The 22,993-nt window shown below is 32.9% G+C and overlaps 1 protein-coding gene across 1 annotated transcript in view; it reads left to right on the top strand.

Annotated features, from left to right (window-relative positions):
- Positions 1–22,993, top strand: part of LOC109048827 (dynein axonemal heavy chain 5-like) — a 154,258-nt gene that overhangs the window by 41,555 nt on the left and 89,710 nt on the right. Inside the window, 24 exon segments of the mRNA XM_042755715.1 lie at positions 6,860–6,994; positions 7,139–7,223; positions 7,474–7,494; positions 7,497–7,612; positions 8,431–8,649; positions 9,130–9,267; positions 9,409–9,585; positions 9,843–9,956; positions 11,084–11,191; positions 11,277–11,399; positions 12,251–12,466; positions 14,774–14,881; positions 14,959–15,044; positions 15,708–16,029; positions 16,307–16,513; positions 17,422–17,593; positions 17,965–18,110; positions 18,681–18,849; positions 19,327–19,575; positions 19,937–20,133; positions 20,685–20,778; positions 21,262–21,404; positions 22,058–22,259; positions 22,583–22,818. Coding sequence (XP_042611649.1) covers positions 6,860–6,994; positions 7,139–7,223; positions 7,474–7,494; positions 7,497–7,612; positions 8,431–8,649; positions 9,130–9,267; positions 9,409–9,585; positions 9,843–9,956; positions 11,084–11,191; positions 11,277–11,399; positions 12,251–12,466; positions 14,774–14,881; positions 14,959–15,044; positions 15,708–16,029; positions 16,307–16,513; positions 17,422–17,593; positions 17,965–18,110; positions 18,681–18,849; positions 19,327–19,575; positions 19,937–20,133; positions 20,685–20,778; positions 21,262–21,404; positions 22,058–22,259; positions 22,583–22,818 — 3,783 coding nt within the window.

The raw sequence follows: 22,993 nt of genomic DNA, 5'->3' as shown, positions 1-22,993 counted from the left end.
GGGCATTCACATTGCTAAGTGTTTCCTCTTGCAGAACACCTTCTCAGAGGATATGCAATGCTAATCCACCCTATGTATTTTTTTTTTATTTTTTTTTTGTTTTTTTTTGTACAGGTTTTGTCACATAATGACAATGTTTCCGGTATAAAGTCTTAACTATAATCGTGTAGCTTTGTAAATAATTGAGGTTCGAACCCAGTTTCTAAATCTGAGTATAATACGTGCAAATTTCACGGAGTTCATGAGCCTGTTAATCAGGTTCAACAGCTGCTCGTGAATGGGGGTCATATGTTTTACTGGAGCACGTTATGTAGATTCCTCTTCACAATTAGAAAGGATAGGTCAACAAGCGGACTTGATATCGGTCATTGTGTCGTACCTGATGACTAAAATCCTAGATTGTAAGTGAAGTGTCAAGAGATTGCCGCATTTCTCTCTCACCTTCAGATGGCGGCCTGGTTATCCTGTAAACCGTTAACAACAATGGTCCATTTTAGCCTCATCGTTGATATATGAGAGGTCCAAGACCCTTCTGCTAACCAGACAGAGCCATGGTGGTTAGACACACCAAAGAACTGGCTAGAGAGCCATGAAGTGACACACGATTTAGAGCAAAACTTTTCAGTGTTTAACAGATCCACGCTCTATGATCTCATGCAGTTTTTTTAATTAAACTGGAAATTATTTGAGCACTTTGGCATTTTACTTGGTAAAAGGCTGCCCAGCACAATCCCCGACTTGTCAAAACAAGGTAAGGATGAACCTTTGCTTCTCAAGGTTTACAAGTGTCGCTTCTGTCGACAGAGTCGCATCCATAGTTTAGTGTGACTTAGAATTAAATGTTATTATTAAATTTAATAAATTAAAGTATTAAATTAAAAAAAAAAATATTAAAACAAAAAAAAAAAAAAAAAATAAAAAAAAAAAAACAAATAAAAAAAAAATAAATTAAAAAAAAAAATAAATTTTAAATTAATTAAAAAATATAAAAATAAATAAAAAAAAAAAAATTAAAAAAAATATAAAGTTTAAAAAAAAAAAAAAAATTAAAAAATTAAAGAAAAAAGAATTTATAAAAAAAAAAAAAAAAACAAAAAAAAATTAATAATTAATAATGATTAAATTAAAATAAAAAAAAAAACAAAAAAAAAAAAACAATTAAAAAAAAAAAAAAAAAAAAAAAAAAAATATTTGTAAAAAGAATTAAAAAAAAAGATTACAAATTAAATAAAATAAAAAAAAAAAAATAATAAAAAAAAAAATTTTTATAAAAATAAAAATAAAAAAATAAAGAAAAAAAAAAAAAATATAAAAAAAATTTATTTATATAAAAAAAATAAAAAATTTTAATAAAAAAAAAAAAACAACAAATAAAAAAAAAAAAAAAAAGTTAAACCCCCAAAAAATAAAAAAAAATAAAAAATGAAATAAATAAAGTAAAAATAAAATTATATTAAAAAAAAACAAAAATAAATAATTAATTAAAAACATTTAATAAAAAATAAATACAAAAATAAAAAAAATAATAAACTAAAATAAAAAAAAAAAAAAGTAAAAAGAAAAATAAAAAAAAAAAAAAAATATAAAAAAAATATTATTAAAAAACTAAAAATTATTAATTAAATTTAATAAATAAATTAAATTAAATGAAAACAAAAAAAAGAAAAAAAAAAAACTTATAAAAAAAAAAAAAAAAATTTAAAAAATAAAAATAATTTAAAATAATTAAAAAAAAATAAAATAAAAAAAAATATAGAAAAATAAAAAAAAATATTTAAAAAAAAAATTAAAAATAAAAAAAAAAAATTTAAATAAATAAAAAATAAAAATAAAATAAAAAAAAAAAATAAAATATATTTTATTTATGGAAAAAAAAAAAAAATAAAAAAAAAAAAAAAAATATAAAAAAAAAAAAAAAAAAAAAAAACAATTTACAAAATATTAAAAAATTTTAAAAAAAAAAAAAAAAAAAAAAAAAAAAAAAAATCATTTCATATCACATTTTTATATAATCTTTACTTAAAGGTGCAGATAAAAAAAAAAAAAATAAAAAAAAAAAAAAAACAAAAAATTAAAAATAAAAAAACAAAAACAAAAGTCATAAAAAAAAAAAAAATAAAAAAAAAAAAAACAATAAAAGTAATGAAAATAAAAAAAAAAAAACAAAAATTTATATAAAAAATTAATAATTATAAAAAAAAAAAAAAAAATATATAAAAAAAAACAAAAAAAAAAAGTATTATTTAAAAAATAAAAATAAAAAAAAATAAAAAAAAACACACACACTCCTAAAATATATAAAAAATAAAAAAAAAAAAAAAAAAAAAAAAATAAAAAAAATAAAAAAAAATAAAAATAAATTAAAAAAAAAAAATAAATTAAAAAAAAAAAAATGAATGAACAAAAAAAAAAAAAAAAAAAAATAAAAAAAAAAAAATAAAAAATTTTAAAACATTTTAAACATTTTTCTCTTTCCAATTGAGAACCATAGTTAGTGACAACAACCCCCCCAAAAAAGCAATTACTAGTACCTGAGGCATAAATCATCTCAAAAAGAAAATTTTGTATGGTTGTCATGTTTTGTGTTTTGTTTTTTTATTTCTCTATTACTAGTATTGATTGAAATATGTTACAAAATTATGCCATAAACACTTTTATGGAAAATGAAGTGCGCATACAGTGAATCACCATAATCTACGTTCACCTGCAAGGAGCTCACAGGAACTGTGGCTCGTTTATGTTATGTCTTTCAGATTGGTTTTAACTGTTTTTTTTGGGTTTCTTCCCTTGTGATACTTCATGAGCACAAAATTTCCAGAGCCGTTTACAAATCCAGAATTCACAAGCTCTCAAAAAATCTTGAATTAGTTGCTGCGTATGTTGTATTTGCAAATAATCACTTGAACACGAGTAACGGGCCGCAACTGTTTTGGCATGAACTGTCCCTATTCATTTTCAGATTGATGCTCTCTGCTCGTCTTGAAAATACTTTCTCCCCTAAAGGTTACCGTTTATAATTTGTCTGCTTGTGTGTGCTTTGCTATTGTGACGGCTTGTCGTTTCCAGGCCTTATCATTTATTTCCAGTTGTTTTTGCATCAAAGGGTTGAGGAAAACACTGATCTTCATTCCCATGCTAAATGATCACTCCCTTATGCTACCCTGGTCATTTGCTATGTTGCTTTTGCGTGCCCAGGCTTGTTAGCCTCTGTTTGCTGATGGCTTTGGCTCTACACTGGACTCTAAATCTTTCACCTTTTCCCCCGACTGGCCATCCAGATGGCTTCACTGTGATTTCAGAGTCCTGTTACCCGTGTCCGGACATGCGTGCTTTGGCAGTCATTGATCTCACAGTTTTGGACAAAGCAACAGCACATTTTAGAGGACGTGAGACCTTTTGTAGCAGAGGTCAAAGGACGTGAAGGGGTAATGATATCTATGTGTGAGCATTTTCCTCCCTTGCTCACAAAACGTCCGTCTCAGCATACTGAAGTCCCTCTTCCATTGACAGCTATGAAAAAAACATCCTCTTGTCCTCAATGCCTGTCTACTGCTTGTAATTTTCACTGTGTTTTGATTAATGTTTTTATTTGTTGTTGTTGCTTGCTAACCCTTCGAGGCTCGACTTCCATAGGCACTGCATGTAGTGTTTTTACTTGTTGATGCTATGGACTTCAAAAATCTGATGATACCATTATGAGGGACCAACCTTCTGAAATATAAAAACGGGCGCTGTATATAAAAACCTGGTTATACAGTGAAAACAAAAATAGGGCCTATATTTATCTGTGTGTAAATATTATCAAGACTTATTTTTATATTATAAAGATATTCTGTTATCATTGACATAGAAAGTAGAAAGGTATTAAAACTATGGTTGTTTGGTAGGGAATAAAATAATTGTGTTGAATCTTATGATTTATGACCAGTCTTTAAAATCACTAATAAGGTACATATGGATAGGTTATCATTTTTTAAATTGTATTTTGTTAATCTTAGCATATTTTTGTATTTTTTGTTTCTCTAAACTCTAGATGGCCCCCTCATCACTGTGATTATAAACCCAATACACTAGCGTTGCAAGACCTCCAGTTGTATGTAATGCAAGACTCCTGAAGCTTTTCATATTCTTCATAATAAGTTAATAAAATTGATCTCAAACAGAATTTAAACTACACATTATCTTCATATTCTGTGTGGTGGATTGTTCAGTGACAAAAATTAACTTTTCCATTAGAAGGTAATATTCGTGCCCTTAAATTGATTTCCAGGGGCATTTTTACTAGAGCTGAGACAATATGCTCATCTCCCGAATCAGTACTATCAAAAAACTTGGATGCCGAATCGATATGTATTAGGATTTTTAAGAATTGCGATTCTAAATCTAAAAGTAGTGTGATTCCATATTACAGTGTATTGCAATTTTTGTTAACTTATTTTAACACTATGGGGAAGAGTTTAATCATATAGGCTATATGATTAACAGGGGTCTTCAACCCTTCTTCTGGAGAGCTACCTTTCTGCAGAGTTCAGCTCCAACCCCAATCAAACATGACCAAATCTGTTCAGGGTTACTTGATAATTACAGGCAGGTGCAATGGAACAGGGTTGAAACTTAAGTATGCAGGATGGTTTTGCCTCATTAAACTCCTAATTTGATGCTTATTAATAGTTAGTAAGGTAGTTATTGAGTTTAAGTAGAGTTAAGGTCTAAAATATGGTCATGCAGAATAAGCCATTAATTTGTGCTTTATAAGTAGACCCCATATCAACACTATATAGAGAAAAAATAAAAAATAAAATGTGCCAAAATACAAAAATGTTTTAAAGATATCCCTGAATATTTATGTAACTATAGCAAAAGTACATTTCTGGCTGAAGTAAAAGTTTCATCTCTGTTTTTAGTGTTTATTTAAATGACACAAATCTTAATCTATTAATCTTTAATCTGTTATTTAGCAGTTTAGATCATTCTTTAATGCTTCACTAAATAGCAGAAGACACTAACCAGTTTTAAATTCCAGTTGTGCAGATGGGGAACGTTGTAACACTGTGTTACAATGCGCCCCACTGTTATTAAAAGTGTGCTACTCTGTGACATTAGCAATGTAAATTACACAAATTACTTTCATGAATTTTAATGAGAAACCATTTGAAACAGCTGAATAAAGCTGAGAGTCAATGTTCCGAAATGTTTATTTCAAGAAATGTAAAGCATTTTGGCTCGTCTATTTGTCTTGTGTTCTGTGGCAAACTCCAAAATTTGTTTATTTTAATTCTTAAAAATTATTTTATTTGAAATGTTAATAGTTTAATTTTATTGACAAAATATTTCAGCTTGTCTTGTGTGTGTGCATGTATATATATTAATATATTATATATATATATCTATATTATATATATTATATATATATATATATATATATATATATATATATATATATATATATATATTCATGTATAATTTATTCAGGAATGAAGCGAGTGACTGTCTTTATAGCTGACTATTTCAAAAACCGGTTCTTTTAAAAGAAAGCTGTGTGTTTCATGAAGACATTTTACAGTTCTACCGTGGTGTGATGGCAATGCTTACATTGTTGAGTTATTTATTTATTTATTTATTTATTGTTAATAAATGGTACAATTAAAATCTATATTATATCAGAACAGAAAGAATGCCCTTGGAATGAAGATTGTTTCAGATCCTCAGAAAGACCAAAATACCAACATGTTTTTTGAGCATCTGTATCTGGCCCATAAAATGGTTTTTAGTTTATTGGCTCTTTTTTTTTTCTTTCTTTTTTTTTACAGTGTTACCTAGCACCCCGGCAAAGCTACTTTTACTGTCTCTCACTGCTTTGACGAGGGACCCAGTCTGCTCTGCCCATTTAAGGCTTTGTTCAGTCAGCTTTCTTTTATTCTGTACAAGGACCCTAAAACATTTCAGCTTTTACTGCCATGAGAAAAGTGGGGATAGTAACCGTCAGTTGGATAGATGATTAGACTACTCCAGTCTAGACGATGATTTTCTCACTTGGAGACAATCTAATCGAAACTTTCCCTTTAGTTTTTTGTTTGTTTGTTTGTTTGTTTGTTTGTTTGTTTGTTTGTTTTTTTCTACACTTGTATGTATTCTTTTTTTGGTTTTGTGAGTTAAGACTGATACTCATTGTCTGCTTGGATGAAGATAAAGCTACTTGATAGTCTGGCACTCTTTAGCTGTAAGATCTCATGGATAACATGCATGAAAAGAAGTCTGGAAGACGTAAGCCTGAAGTGCAATCGTTGATAATCTCAAACAGCCAGATCACTGCTTTTAAAGTATGTATGACTCCATGTTCTAATGATGCTTCATTTTCTTGCATTTTCCTGTAGTGTTGTTGTTGTTGTTGTTTTTTACTTTATGTACATCAGGATACTGAGGTAACTGATATTATATGATGTTATTATTGCAATTATTAGGTGGTCCTTCAGTTATTTTCTGAATGACAAAAAAATAAAGGTTATATTACAATAGTTTTAGAAAGTCACATATAAATATAGACTTTTAACTATGACAAAATTAACTATTGTCATAGTTAAATTCTATAGTTAGTGCAGGCTTATCAAAGTTTCTCAGAAAAAAGGAAACTTTTTTTTCTCAAGTCCATGGTCTAGTATTTATTATAGAGCATGTGATGAATGTTTGAATTTTGAAGTTCGAAGAGGTTTCAGTTTTCAAGATTTCAAGAAGTTAAAAATACTCCTGCAGTATGTGTCCTGCTACACCTATCCTTTTATTAATGGACCATGTGTAAAGTTTGTCAAAACAAAATAATCAAATGTTGATGCTAAAGTGTTCACATTTTCTTATCACACAGCAAAAGCTGAAGGAAGAGCGAGAGGCCAAGAGAGCACAGCTGGACAGCAGACATGACTATGTTCTCAGCATTGTGTCTTCTTGTATGGGTCTGGAGAAGGCTGAAGTGGAAGATGCGATACTGGAGGGCACACAGGTTAACAATATTCCACAGACAGATTTCTTAATTTGTTTTTGAAGAGCAAGTTCTCCACATTTTCTAGTCAGGAAGTCATTGATTACTAGCATTCCCTAGGATATTTTATACAATGGTATTTAACAGTTTTATGTCTGATCTCAGATTGAGCGGATAGAGCAGTTCTTTGCTGCCAACGGCCTTCCTCACCTCATTTTATACTACCAGGACACAGAGCCTGTAGACACGGGTTAGTAAAGCCTGTGACGCTTACTGTGAAAAAAATCATTAGTAAAAATTTAAAGTAATCATTAAAAATACTGTAATTCTTTTAATGTTTGACTATTTTTATTTGTTTGTAATTCTTACTTTTTTAAAAAATTTGTTTGTAATTCTGAATATTCTCAATGATGATTCTCATTAAATTCTCACAAATGTTACACTGCATCCAAACAAGACATGCAAAAAGATCAATTTGTGTTTGTGTCTTTGTTTGGTAGCTGTATCCTCCTCAGTGAATCGCAGAAGAAAGCCAAGGTCTTTGTGACGGAAGGCACAGATGTGGCCCTCACTGGCATTTGTGTATTTTTCACCCGGGCAAACACCACCAAGCCTATCACATCAGAGAATATCCACAGGGTAAATGGAAACTTATGTTCTTGTTTGTTAGTTTCTTTTGTTTGCCTTTATGAGAACATTGAACTCTTTTGAATAATGCAATTGTTGCTGATATTTTTATGCCCAAAAAGTAAGATGAAATTTTGATAGCGTTTAATGTAAATCGATGAGATCTTTATAACAGTATAGCAGGCTGCATACATAAAATGCATGTAAATATCAGTTTTCACTCTATTTCCCAATACTATGCTTATGATCAAATCTATGTAGCTTTCATTGTGGGTGGCAAAACATATAATGCCGTGCAATACAATGATGACTGAGAGATGTACAAATAAAGGTTCTGCAAAGGCCTGAATCATTATATTTGATACATTTTAAAAAATGACGTATGCTTTACTTTAAATTTACTTGCTTCAAAACATGAAGAAAGGCAGAATAAATGTAGAATAAATGTAGAAGATTGTGTTCAACAGGTCTTTTGACAAAGTTTTGATCACGTTGATAATTTACAGACCTTAGAAAATATTGTATAAAATATGACACAGTCAACTTTATAGAGTTAATTTTATCCTGTTACATATTGCTTTGATGCGTTTTGCTAGTAAATTCCAAAAACATGTAATAACAGGTTCACAGAAAATTGTTAACCTTAATAGACAATGAAATATACAATATTTGTTTGTTTGTTGGTTGGTTTATTATTTTATTTTAATTTAAGCACTTTTACTGACCATTTTTTTTGTGTGTGATATTTTAGAGACTTATATGTCATCAAAACAACTACAAAATCGCTTGTGTATATGTTAGATATCCTCTCCCCTCTGTTTGACTCATAGGATGTGAACTTTAACATGTTGGACACCATGGGTGTTGGTCTGCTGAAGAGCGTGGAGCAGCTGCTGTCAGAGATCTTCATCCCCACTCTGCAGAAGATGAACCACGGCTGGGGAGAGCTAGCAAGCCCGCAGGCTCAGGCTGTCAAGCAAGACTTTATTAACTCCCTGGACAGCTTTGTCTCTGTGCTAGCTGGGGCACAGGAGAGACTGCAGGAAAAGGTCTCACAAATACAAAAGGACAAATACAAAGATGCACACTTTTACAATAACATAAACACACCCAGGAATACACACACTCCATTCTAGTACTATATTGATCCATAGACTCTCAAAAATGAAATGGACGGTAGATTTGGTCAGGCAGAAAATATTGGAAATTTAAAGCTAGTTTTCTCATTTCTTTCAAGCTTTCAGCCATCAGGATCCTGGTTTCTAGATTTATGAGATGATATATATAAATATATATATATATACATATGATTCAGCAAAAAAGTACATTATAAATTTGTCCTGACTCAAAATGGATTATTTAGACAACTTCACAGTTTAAATAATGAACTTTATTTATTTATTTTCTACTAAAAAACACTCTAAAAAAAGTCTAAAAAGTATTTTTAGCCCAGATCACCAATTTAACATCCATCATGCTAAATACCTCTAACCCAAAGTAATATTTGTGAAAATTGTTTGATATTTCAGGTAAACCTCAAAGAATGTCAAACATTTGACTTGAAGACATTGAAAGGTCCTTCAGATTACACAGCTGTGGCCAATAGCGCAGAAGCTCTGGAGAAGATCGAAGCTTGCATGAGAACTTGGGTCAAACAGATCGAACAGGTTTCAGAATAATATAAGTATATATTATATGAGTGTGTGTGCTTGCAAATAACATAGGAGCTTCTTCAAAATGTAAACTTTTTTGTCATGTCTTTTATATGTTGTATTCACTTTTTAACTACCCTGACTTGTGGTCTGAAGGTCCTTGCAGAGAGTGACCAGTTAAGGAAAGAGGCAGATGACCTGGGCCCCCGTGCAGAGCTTGACCACTGGAAGAAACGCATGTCCTGTTTCAACTACCTGCTGGACCAGTTGAAGTGCCCTGAGGTCAAAGCTGTGTTGGGGGTTCTTATTATAGCCAAGTCCAAACTAATTAAGGTTAGTTGATGATTTATATTTATAAATCATTATTAGCTGTTGAGTGAAAGAAACAATAGCTGGGGTATTTATCTTGCCACAGAAAAGTGAAAGTAAATTTGTTTTATAATTGAGTTTTCTTGAAATAATGAGGTGAATATTCTTTCTTTTTTCACAATGACTTTTTCATTTTCATTTCAGTAGTGCCCTTGATTGAGCTGTTTTTTCCAGGCAGTTTGAGGTCTAATTTTCAGCCCCTAAATTATTTGCCTCTGCAGGTTTGGCGAGAACTAGACATCAGAATCACTGATGCGGCAAATGAGGCCAAAGACAATGTGAAGTACCTTTACACTCTTGAGAAGTTCTGTGACCCGCTGTACAACAGCAACCCTGTAAGGCTTATTCTGCAGTTACTAAATTTGTGCCATACAAAAATAGGAAACAAAGCATCTTGAATAGTCAGAATAGTCTCAGAATAGTCTCAGCATGTTAAAGGACTGCCAACAGATACACAGACACGCTACTGTGAGCATGTGAATTGTACTGATGCTGCTTGAATAAGCACATACAGTATAAATCCCCTAGCAGATCAAGACAGGTGGAGATGGGGGAGGCGGAAGGTTTCAGAGGATCTCGGATAGCATGCTGCATGACCAGCTATATATACACTGCACTGGTCATAAATGAATAACACTAATTATATCACTACAGTGGGGTGGCATATATTAGGCAGCAAGTGAACAGTCAGGTCCTGAATTTCATGTGTTGGAAGCCGGAAAATAGGCAAGCAAAAAGAAGAAGTCTCTTATGCTCATTAAGGCTGCATTTATCTGATCATAAATACAGAAGAAAAAAAAATATTGTGAAATATTATTGCAATTTAAGATTACGGTTTTCTATTTTGAAATACTTTAAAATATAATTTATTCATGTGATGCAAAGGATTTTTCATCAGCCATTACTCTAGTCTTCAGTGTCACTTGATCCTGAAACAACAACTGAAACAGTTGTGCTGCTTAATATATATTTTTTTTAACCTGTGATACTTTTTTTCAGGATTATTTAATTAATAAAAAGTTAAAAAGAACAGCATTTATTTCAAATGTATATATATATTTTTTGTAATACGATACACTGTCATTCAAAAGTTTGGGGTCAGTAATTTTTTTTTTTTTTGGAAATCCAAAAGATCTTTAGGCTGTCTTTAAACCCCATCAGTTACAAAACCGTATCTGTGCCTAAAATGCATCAATAAAGCAATGGTCAACTGGTATCTTCTTTATTTATGAAGTCCATTACATCAGAATTTATTATTCTCATGTGAGTGACAGGTTGTAAACTAACTAACTAACTAACTAACTAACTAACTAAATAAATAAATAAATAAGGCATGTAAATCAGGCCAAATATGTATGTAAATAACATAATGAAACAACATTAGAATAATTCCCCAAAAGCTAAATCATATATAATACCAATATATAAACCATTTTGTGAAGGTTGGTGAATCCTTATGTAGGTGTCCATGGTAGAAGCTATTCCTGGACTTATAAATGCAATACGTATGATCCATAGCATCTCTCGTTACTACAACACCTCAGAGAAGATCACTTCCCTTTTTGTCAAGGTAAGAGTGAGGTGACTCCCAAGATAACTAAATTTCATTTCACAGACTTAATACTTTAAACTAGAAATATTATCTTTCTCCTTAGGTTACAAATCAAATGATCACCGCCTGTAAAGCCTATATCACAAATAATGGCTCGGCAACCATATGGGATCAGCCTCAGGAAGTGGTATCTGAGAAGCTTAAAGCTGCCATTCGCTTGAATCAGGTACAATGTGACATTTAGCTGGAAGATGAGTCTATATACTCCTTGAAAGTAAAAAGATGCAAGTATATATACACACACACACACACACACAAAAAAAAAATATATATATATATATATATATACACACCACACGTATATATATATATATATATATATATATATATATATATATATATATATATATATATATATATATATATACTGTCTTTGAACAACACACTTAACCTTCATCCACAGCTTCCTTTTTCTACATCTTCCTTCCATTTGCTAAGCTTTAAGGCTCTGATGTTCATCTCTTGTAGGCAAAGATAAACACAAGAAGAACACATAACAAGTCAACATAAATTATGTTTATTTTATAAATTGTATGTGCTAGCAGCATGTATGACTTTTAGTTCGTCTTCAAAATCATGACCTTGTAAAGCCAATAAACTCTATAAGTTTATCTGCAAGATTCCCAGAAATTGAACATGACAGATGTTATATCTCAAAATGGATCATCTAGACAATTTCACAGCTCAAATTATAACCTTTTTTCTACTAATTTAATGATTTAAAATACAAGCTTCACATTAAAGTGGGTCCATTTGTATTTATTTATTCATTGGTTATCTGCTATACACCACGTTTGACCACAATACTTAACCTTCATCCCATTTGGGGAAAATACAAGAAGAACACAAATAAGTTTAACACACAAATGTAGTTATTGATAAACAGTGCTGGAATAGTAATTGAATATTATATTTTAATATTTTGATATAATGAATATATTGATCGTTGCTTTAGGGAAACAAGTGTCTACCAGATGAATAAACTGTAAACACAAATTTTTGTGTCCAATATTTTAGGAATACCAGAAATATTTCCAAAAAACCAAGCAGAAGCTGGAGGAGAATCCGTCGGAGCGTCAGTTTGACTTTAGCGAGATGTACATCTTTGGCAAGTTTGACACGTTTCAGCGACGGCTGAACAAAATTCTAAACATGTTTAGCACCATTACCACCTACAATGCCCTGCAGGACTCCAAAATTGAGGGACTGGAAACCATGGCAACCAGATTTCAGGTATCATGGCCATGACGTAGTAATCAGGGTGATCTATTTTTAGATTTTCACAGAAGACAAAAGAACATACCCAGAAGAAAATAGTGTAATTACTGACATAGGTCAGTACAGATTGTCTTCTTTAGCGGCATATAAATGTTTAAATTGGATGAAGCATTTATAAGTGAACCAAAAGAATTGTATAAGCTGAAATTTAATTTAGTTTTGTCAAACACCTCAGTTTGTGCAGTCATAGTAAGATATTCACAAGAACCATGTTATACACAGTTGGGGGTATAATTTGAATTTATTAATACCATTTTAATGTACTGTTCATAATGGTAATGTGTAAGTCTCATAGGGTGAATACTGTTAAAGTGGGACACTTTTGGATAATTTGCTATTGCTGTAGGTCTACAAACAGTTACGTGGCATTCCATAATATTTTGGGATGAACTTAAAAGGATAGTCCACCCAAAAATGAACATTCTGTCATAATTTACCTCGTTCCAAAGCTGTATGGATTTCCTTCTTCTGCGGAAGACAAAAGAAGATATTTTGAAGAATGTTGATGAGCACAAACACCATTGATTTCCACTGTATTTCTTCAATGGGAAGTCAATGGCAACCGAAACTGTTTAGTTCCTAACATTCTTCAAAACATTTTTATTTTATTTTTTTCACTGAAGAATACCAATTTGGAACGAAATAAGGTTAAGTAAATGATGACAGATTTTTCATGTTTGGATGGACTACACTCTTAAAAATAAAGGTTCTTTGTGATGCCATAGAAGAACCTTTTTGTCTTAATGGTTCCATAAAGAACCTTATCTGAAGAACATCTGAAGAACCTTTCTGTTTCACAAAAGGTTCTTTGTGGTGAAATAAGGTTCTTCAGATTATAATAAGGTAAGAAAGAGATGGTCTTTAAAGAAGCTTTGTCTGAATGGTTCTTTGTGAAACCAAAAATGGTTCTTCTATGGCATTGCTTGAAGAACCCTTTGAAGCACCTTTATTTTTAAGAGTGTATCCCTTTAATCCTGATGTCCAGGATTGGAAGAATATACACATAATGATAAATATTAATTAATTTTAATTTAACATATTAATATTGTGCCACTTTACCTGTATCCCCTTACCTGTATACAACTGCTTTTCATTAAAAAAGTAACATTTTGAAGGAGGTTTGATTCAGTAATTTTCTGGCTATAATTAGCATTCTTAACATGGACTATGTGGTATTTGTTCTCTTTTGCTGCCTACCATGGACAGACTGCAGATATGCTGGGGAAATGGGAGGTAAATGTAAAGGACAAACCTGTTTTTAATGTAGTGCATGTCTTATCATGGAGCGTTAACCAGCATGGGAGCTAAAGCCATATCTTTAACTTATAAGTAGAAACTGCCCTTTCACGCTGATCTGACATCAGTATTGTAGTTTGTTTTAGAATGAAGGCCATGATTTAGGTTGGCATGCCGGTCCTGGATTTGCATGAAGGGGCAAATGTTACCTTTAGCTTTAACCAAGTATTGTCATACTGTGAGTCCATTAACATTCATTGCATCTCTTTATTCCAGTCACAAGTTCATTTATTCACTCTCATTTTTGTGTCCATGGAAACAAAGTTCAGACTTAGAGGACTCCAGGAGTACTGAATAATTGAACAAAAGCTGATAAAGATCTATTGCTAACTCCCGTTCTTTGTGAAAGTTGACAGTCTGTAGGGGTCTATGAATATTTTACAACAAACTGCTCCTGTGGACATTTAAGGTGTTCTGGTACACACTGCTAAGTGCTGTTGTAGCAAACGACTGAACGACCTTTCCAACTGGGAATGCTTTTTCTACAGGATCTTTTTTATCAAAAGCCTGTTACAGGAATACTTCACTAAAAAAATGAATATTCTATCAGAATTTTCCTAATCTCGTTTTATTCCAAGCCTGTAAGACTTTAATAATTTTGAGGAACACATGGCTTCAGAAGACTTGAAATTTAGCACACAATTTGTATGGACTACTTTTATGCCCTTTTTCTTTTGTGCATTAGGAGCTTGGCAGCCACTGGTTACTATGATTGTTATATTGAAATGAGCAGCGTGAACATTCTTAAACAATTATTTTTATGTTTAGCAATTAATAAACAATCTTGAATAACATGAGGTTGAATAAGCGATGACAGAATAAATCATTTAAATTTTTAGGTGTACTATTCCACATTTTGGCATATAATAAATAAAACTAAGATGTTTTTAAGATTTTTTTCTCTCTCTCTCTGGCAACTATCAGTTTCTTTGTTTTTAACAATTATATTGTCCTTTGAATGTCCAGGCCATTGTGTTGACTATGAAGAAAAAACAGTACAGTTTCCTGGACCAAAGAAGGACAGACTTTGATCAGGACTATGATGAATTTTGCAAACAAACTAGTGAACTTCATGTAAGTATGTTTTCAGTTTTGTAATTTTTATTTATTGCTATAAAATGATTACTTATAGTTTAAATATTTCTTTCTAGAACCAACTGAGAACTTTCATGGACAATACATTTGACAGAATTCAAAATACTGAGCGCGCTTTATATGTGCTCAAGAAATTTGAAAGGTAATATATATACATTTTTTTTTAATAACAAAATAACAAGGGTGATATATATATGTTTTTGGTTGGTAAGAAATGGGTAGCAATTTAGAATAGGCAGTACTATTTACTATTAATTACTTGCATATTGGCTGTTTATTAGTACTTTAAAGCACATATGAATGCCTCATTTTGCATGACCATATTCTAGATCCCTTACCCCTACCCAATACCTAAACTACTATAACAAATGCCTTATTTACTATCAATAAGCAGCAAATTAGGAGTTTGTTGAGGGAAAACTCAAAGTTAATAGTGAATATAAGCCTTAATCCAAAGTGTTACCAAAAATTATAATGTTTCTGTTGCTGCATTAACTGTATTAGAAAATACAGTGAAACTGTGAAAAATGTTATTGCAATTTTGAATAAGAGATTTAATATATTTTAAAAATGTAACTTTTTCCTGTTATTGCACAGCTGAATTCTCAGTAGTCATGTATCCAGCGTTCAGTGTCATATGATCCTTCACACATTCTAATATGCTGATTTGGTGCTGCAGAAACATTTATTATTATTATAGTGGTTGGAAATGGTTGTGCTGCTTAATATTTTTGCATATTTATTTATTTATTTATTTTCCACATTTTGCACAACACATATCCCCCGTCATTTTCATATTCACCAGGCTTGGCATCTCAGACTTGGGCATCAGTGAGAAGTACCAGAAAATTCTTCAAAACTTTGGAAGAGACATTGAGATGGTCTATCGAATTTACACCAAGCAGAAGACAGACCCCCCCATTGCTCCAGACCTCCCTCCGATTGCAGGGAAGATCCTGTGGGCTCGGCAGCTGTACAGCTGCATCCAGGAGCCCATGGATCTCTTCCAGGAGATACCTGGGCTACTCAGCACACCAGATGCCAAACACATCATTCGGAATTACAACCGGGTGGCCAAGGTGCTGTTAGAGTTTGAGGTGCTTTACCATCAGAGCTGGATGGCACAGGTCAGTTGTCTAGAGTCAAAATAAGGTAGTGTTGACTGCTTGCTTTAGACACTTTTGGTCTTTACTCATATCCCACATTCACTTGGTGATGTGTATTAATTTTCTTGCCCTGTAATTGTTCATTTATTCTTTAAATAAATATTTTATAGATTTTATAGATTTTTATAGAAATCAATTCTGTCCATCTTTAAAGACATACAATAACTAAATGAATTAAATGCAATTTTTATCTTTGTTTTAACTAAACAACCAGTCATATTCATATATTTGTCTATAGACTGAAGCAGTCAAAGTGGGCCTGCAAGCCTCTTTGCTCGTCAAGAGTCCAGAAACTGGGGAGCTGTATGTGAACTTTGACCCCCAGATCCTGACCCAGATTCGAGAAACAGACAGCATGCTAGGAATGGGATTGGAGATTCCACCATTTGCAGCTATCTTGCAGCAGAAAAAGGATGTTCTCAAAAAGAACTACAATAAACTTCAGGTATATCTACTAAGGCACACATCACTGTTACTACTGTTATAATAGCTGATGGTTATAGATATAGTTCAGTCATGACAACTCTCAGAGTAGTTTGGAATGGCGATGCATATGACAGTGTTTATGTGTTTGGTCATGGTGGAATAAATCTGCAGACCAAGCACAGAGATTTGCTACTGTCAGTATCCACAGACATGCTGCTGTCACCATGTAAGGCATGCTGCTGCTGCTGTACATTAAATTGAAACATACATTAAATTACCTGTAGAAGATCTAGATGGGTGGTGCTGGGGAAGGTGGAGGGTTTCTGAACCAAACTATGGTCATACTTTAGTTTGGGGACCAATTCTCCATTTTAAGTAACCGTTAGCTATGGCATTTTGCCTCAATACATTTTAATTTGCTGCTTATTAATAGCCAGTAAGGTAGTTGTTAAGTTTAGATGTGGGGTCTAAAATTTAGTTATACAGAATAAGACATTATTATGTGCTTTATAAGTACTATTAAACCTTCAATATGCTATGTAATATGCATGCTAATAAGCAACAAGTTAGAGATAATTGGACCCTAAACTAAAATGTTAACCAAACTATTTAAAAGTTAAGTAGCAAGCTCATTGGCTGCAGAATCAGCAGAGGCCAGTCAACTCATGCCATGCTGGATGATGTCATTGTTTGTAGATTGCATTAAGAAACTATCAGCCTATGCCATGATGAGTTTCATGACTGAACTAGATATTTCACCTTCCAATTTTTTTTTCATCATTTACTCATGTCATTTCAAACCCGTAAGACTTCTGTTCTTCTTTTAGAACACAATTGAAGATATTCTTTTGTCATTTTTGTCCATCCACTGAGAGTTCACAATTTCCTTTCCTTGTATTCTGTTGCCTTGTTTGTTCCTTGCCTCAGCTGATGGTGAGCGAGAACTCCAGGGTGAGGTCTAAGATCCAGCCAGCCTTTGAACAACTAATTATGCCACATGTGGCTAAAGTAGATGAGGCCATTCTGCCCGGTCTGACCTCCCTCAATTGGACCTCTCTAAATATAGAGAAATACCTTAATCGAATCATTACTGCACTTGGTAAGAGACTCCACTTTACAACTGATTTCCATTAGGACCACATTAGGAACATACAGTACGGTAAATAGCCACAAGTACAGTATGTGGACACCCAATTATACTGTATCCTTGTTGAACATTTAATATCAAGGCCACTGGCATTAATAGGAAGTTAAATATTGTTGTTAAAACAGCTTCCACTCTTCTTGGAAGGCTTTGCACTTTATGTAGGAACATGCCTACTAGGATTTGCTGCCATTCAGAAACAAGCATTAGTGTGGACAAAGGAGTGTCCACATACTTTCGGCCTTGTTGTGTACATAAGATGTTTGTAAATGTGACCTGTATGATAAGATATTTGAAATGAAAAGATTCTTTCTCCTGGTTCACAGAGGACCTTGAACTTTTACTGCAAAGAGTGAATGATCTGGTGGAGTTTAGAATCGATGCGGTTCTGCACGAAATGAGCACTATTACGCTGTGTGTGTTGCCTGAAGATGAGCCATGTACCTGCGAGGAGTTTGTACAGACCACCAAGGTACACACATCATATACATATTTTTTTTTTTTATATTCTGTATTCATAGCAACATGCTGTTATTTTTCAGAGGATATTGAAGCAGAAACAATTCCACTTGCTAAAGTATAAATGCAGATCAGTGAAATTATAGGACTCTTTCAACTCGATCTCATCAGAAAACTATTTGACGAGGTGGTAAATGTGTACGATGTGATTCGTACAGAAACTGTTCTTATTCACTTTCAATCTTTTAGTTTCATGAGGGCCATTTTCAGGTGGGTACAGCTTTTTATTTAGTCAGAATGCCTACCAGACTTTTAGGGAAACCTGTTTGGGAACTGGATTGAGTCAGTACTGCAGATGATGTACAAATCCTGGCATTTTTACATTTTTTTTTCATTACATTTTGGTATCAAAATGGTACCAAAGAACCAGTACTTTTTGACAAGACAACCCTACTCTATAGTCATTTTTGGTTACCACTGTGTTTTGCTATTCCATCTTTTTAAATCCCAATTTCTTGTTATGACTGGACCATGAAGATATAATCAGTCGGATCATGCTCGCTCAATTTATTTCCCATTTTAGGAGCTTTGCATAAAAGGAGCCCAAATGCTGCATACCAAAAGCTCATTGGTAGAGGAGGCAGCCAATGAGCTGATTAATATGTTACTGGAATTTGAGCAGAAGGAGGAAGAAGAGAGAAACCGGGATGACAGCAGGACAGAGAGCAAAGTGGAACAGATGGACAGTGATGGTAAGACCTGCTGGCTCCCTCAGTGGACTGAGCCTGGTTTCTCCCAAGGTTTAACCTTTGGCTTGCTTAGTTGGGGACACAATTTATGGCAACATTGTTGACTTGTCTGCACAGACATTATTGGAAGAGAACTTAACTGAGCTGGATGTCTTTAACTGATAAACTGACTGTTTCCTATTGTCCTTTGGCATTACCAGCATATGCTTTTCCTGTTTAACACTATAAAGCTGCTTTGACACAATCTGTATTGTATAAAGCACTATATAAATAAAGGTGACTTGACTTGACTTGACATGGTTCTCAGTGTGAAATGATCTCAAAATCTTAATATCACTGTTGAAAAGGGTTCAGATATGCAGAAAATGCTAGAAAACCAAAGAATGTGCATGGCCAGGCCTTATTAATGCATAGTAGCTTCTCGTATTCCAAGTGCTCACAGTAATATTTTGTGATAATTTCTGTTTTATTTATCCAAAGGAGAGGAGGAATGTAAATCAGAGGGCCGTCTCTTGTCACGTAGCACCATGGCCCCTAGTGTGGGCCCCTCTTCTCCACTGATGAGAAAGAAGAAAAAGAAGGATCTGATGAAGGTGATGGAGGAGGAGGCAAAGGAGCTGCTATCTCACTTTAACCATCGGAATGTGGATGCATTATTGCGCCTTACCCGTAACACACTGGAGACTCTACGCAAACGCATCCATGCGTCATCACTGATGCATTTCCTGGGTTTGTGAAGTCACTTCCTTCAGTGGTTTTACTGATAATACTTTAGTAAATTTATTTATGGTTTATTAAAAGGGTTTTGATTAAGTTAGATTTTATTTTATTTTATTATATTTATTTATTTATTTTTTGCATTAGCAAAATTTTTATTGTCAATTAGAATAGCACTGTTCACACAGAAGTTACTTTCAAAAAGAGCAGCTTTCTATTGACCAGTGTGACAAATTCATAGAACCAACTTAAGAAAAATCACTGTGGGGAGCTTTTTTGACCCTACCTTTATATATTTTTTTCAAAGCATGAAGCTTCATATAATCACTTGGTTGGTCAACTCTTAACTCATTGTTATTAAAATCCACTGTAGCAGATGCAGAGTCCTCAAGTCGGCAGAAGGGAAGTGGGCAGCAGCCCATCTTTAGGGTGGGAGTGTGTTTAGCCATCCCCAACATGATCACGGTTCCAGGGCTTGATGAGGTTCAGCAAGCCTTGAACAGAGCTGTGGACTGTGTGGTCAGCGTCAGTAAAGGAGTTGGACAGTGGAGCAAGGAGAGAATTTCCAAGGTAATTATTTAGTTATTTAGTTATGTGTATATATTTTTATTTATTTATTTGCAATTTAGTACACTGAGATGAGATGTTAATACACTTGTCTACTAAAACTCATTCATAGTGCCAATAATATGAGTAATTGATATAAAATAGATATAACACAAGTCCATGCTTCTTCTTCTTCTTTTTTTTTTAGCTTTTAGTCCATGCATGTTTGTTTTAAGGGCTATCTGACTCAATTAACTTTTAAGAGATACAGGTATATGCATTTAAAAAATAAGAATAATAAATACATTTTTTTAAATTAAACTAAGTGCAAATAGCCTTGATGGCAAAGGCATTTTATAAGTAAAATGGGTTTCAAATGCCATTTCATGTTGAGTTTCAGTAGCCTATAGTGTACCTTACCTAGTATTTTATTCACCTTGTATTCTTCTATTCTGTAATTATTTTGTTTTCTTAAAACTGATATGAACTCAGAAGTTGCCATACAAAATCTATAGTTCTTGTTTGAGTGTAATGTATATAAAAAGGTCAGACTTGAGTATTTTTTGCTGTTACAGAGGAAAATGAGTGAGCGACGCATGGCCGCTTTGAAACAGAACAGCCAAGAGAGTGAATCAGAAGATGGCGAATCGACCTATCGAAGCTTAGGCGGTACGACTCTTACCCACTCTTTGTAATTACACAGCTCAGCAGAGCAAATCAAGAAATAGCAGGTCTTTGGTCAGTTTAAAATGTGTCTTTATAATGGTTGAAAATTGAAGCTCTGGATGGATAAGTTCATCTCCAGTCATTTGATAAATAAAACTGGGGAATAAAGATAATGAATGCAGACAGCAGACAGGATGTGATTTTGTGAAGTGGTGACATGTCCCTAGTGTCACGGTAACAATCTTATCCACATCATTTATTCTCTCTCTATCGCTCCCTCTCAGAATAAGGAAAGTGACACAAAATTGACAGAGTACAGCAGTGTCACAATTAGAAATAAAGGGTCCTTCATATAACTAATTTGAAGCAAAAAATAATTACATTTCTGAATCCTGTTTTTTTTTTTTTCAGAGGCATTCATGTCTCAAAGCTTCTGTCTGATTTTATTTAATAACTTTCTTATCTTTGAACATTTTGTTCCTCCAGAAGGCAGTACCTCAGATATATCAGCATCTCCAAACCAGGTCATTCCCATCCAAATTAAGAACTACCACAAAAGCATCTCTGAGAACAAAGAGATCGTCAAGCTGGTCTCTGTGCTTAGTACGTCCATCAACGCCACCAGGAAGGTCTGTTTTAGTTTCTTTATTTCTTTTAATTAATTAAATTTCATTACAATGCCCCAGACTATTATAAATTAATTTACCAGAGATTTACCCAAATAGAAATGATTCAAATAAAATAAAGCCCTGGACTTAAGTAAACCTCTTTTTAAAACTGGGCAAAATAGATTAATTCTGTTGAATATGAAACTAGTACTCTAATTTGAATGAAACTTTATGGAAATTCCAGGAGTTACTGTGTCTCAACCAAAGGCTCAACCAAAAGTCTGTCTGCCAACCTAGAACAGATCTTTCCTCTAAAATAGCATGATATTTGTAGTGTAGAATCAACATTGCAAAAATATGAGCTGGACATATCTGCTTTTAAACCTTCTGAAACCCCTCAACCTTTAGACTTCCATTATAAGTGTGCAACTGTAAACACTAATAATTTTTTTTTTTTACAAACTGAGGAATAAGCACCATGAATGCCGTCATAAGAGTTTTTACTTTTTGAATCTGGATATTCAAGTCAGAAATATGATTGTCCCATGGGAACAAGTCTGTATAGCTTTCATTGAATATGTTTGTTTTATTTGGTTGTGATTATAATGTGACAATGTGCTATTTTATGGTGTATAACATGTAATTTATAATACTTGTCATGTACTGTTATGCAGGAAATAGTGAACGCTCTGGATCGCTTCAGCCTCTATCACCACATCTGGAAGAAAGATCGAGAGGAAACCATCCAGAAATTCATCCAGGGGAACCCTTTTCTTTCTGAATTTGAGTCTCAGATTCTTTACTACAGGGATCTTGAGCTAGAAATTAATGCAGAGCCTGAATTTATCTCAGTAGGAGCTCTGGCACTATATACAGGTAGACAGACTCTGAATCAGTAGAAACTAAGCATGCTAATAGTGTTCGAGAGGTTAACATACAGATAAGAGGTAAATTTAAATGGCACAAATAATGATTGCAGCAATGGTGTGGACATGCTTAATTTTGCTACTCTTGTTTATAGATTATTATACAGTATATGGATATTACATTTTTTATTTAAATTAATTTTATTTAGATTCATTCATTTTTGAAGGAAAGAATTTGATGTTTCATTTGATTATTATTATTATTATTATTATGTTTTATTAAACTACAAATAGAGCTCTTTATTCTTTGTGTGTTGCTGAATTTACCTACAGCGGACCTAAAATTGGCTCTTACTGCTGAAACAAAGAGTTGGATGGTGGATTTTGGTCACCACTGCAACAGGAAGTACCGCATGGAGATGGAACAGATCTTCACTTTTATAGATGAGGCGAGCAAGAAACTCAACAGGCAAATTAAGGACTTGGATGATATTCGTATCGCCATGGCAACGCTCAAAGAGATCAGAGAACACCAAATCTCCATAGACTTTCAAGTTGGTCCAATTGAGGTACAAACAAAAGAAAAAGATAAAGAAAAGTATTGGCCCTTAAACTAAAGTGATATCAATTTTTGTGTGAACTCTACCATTAAGAATGTACTGTACAGTAAATAGGGACAGAACACAATTTATGTATTGTCATCTGGTATAACGGCAATGTCTCTTTCTCTGGTTTTGGCCTGCA

This window comes from Cyprinus carpio, unplaced genomic scaffold (genome assembly GCF_018340385.1).
Source record: "Cyprinus carpio isolate SPL01 unplaced genomic scaffold, ASM1834038v1 S000006746, whole genome shotgun sequence".
Classification (NCBI taxonomy): domain Eukaryota; kingdom Metazoa; phylum Chordata; class Actinopteri; order Cypriniformes; family Cyprinidae; genus Cyprinus; species Cyprinus carpio.
This window is presented reverse-complemented; position numbering and strand designations above follow the sequence as displayed.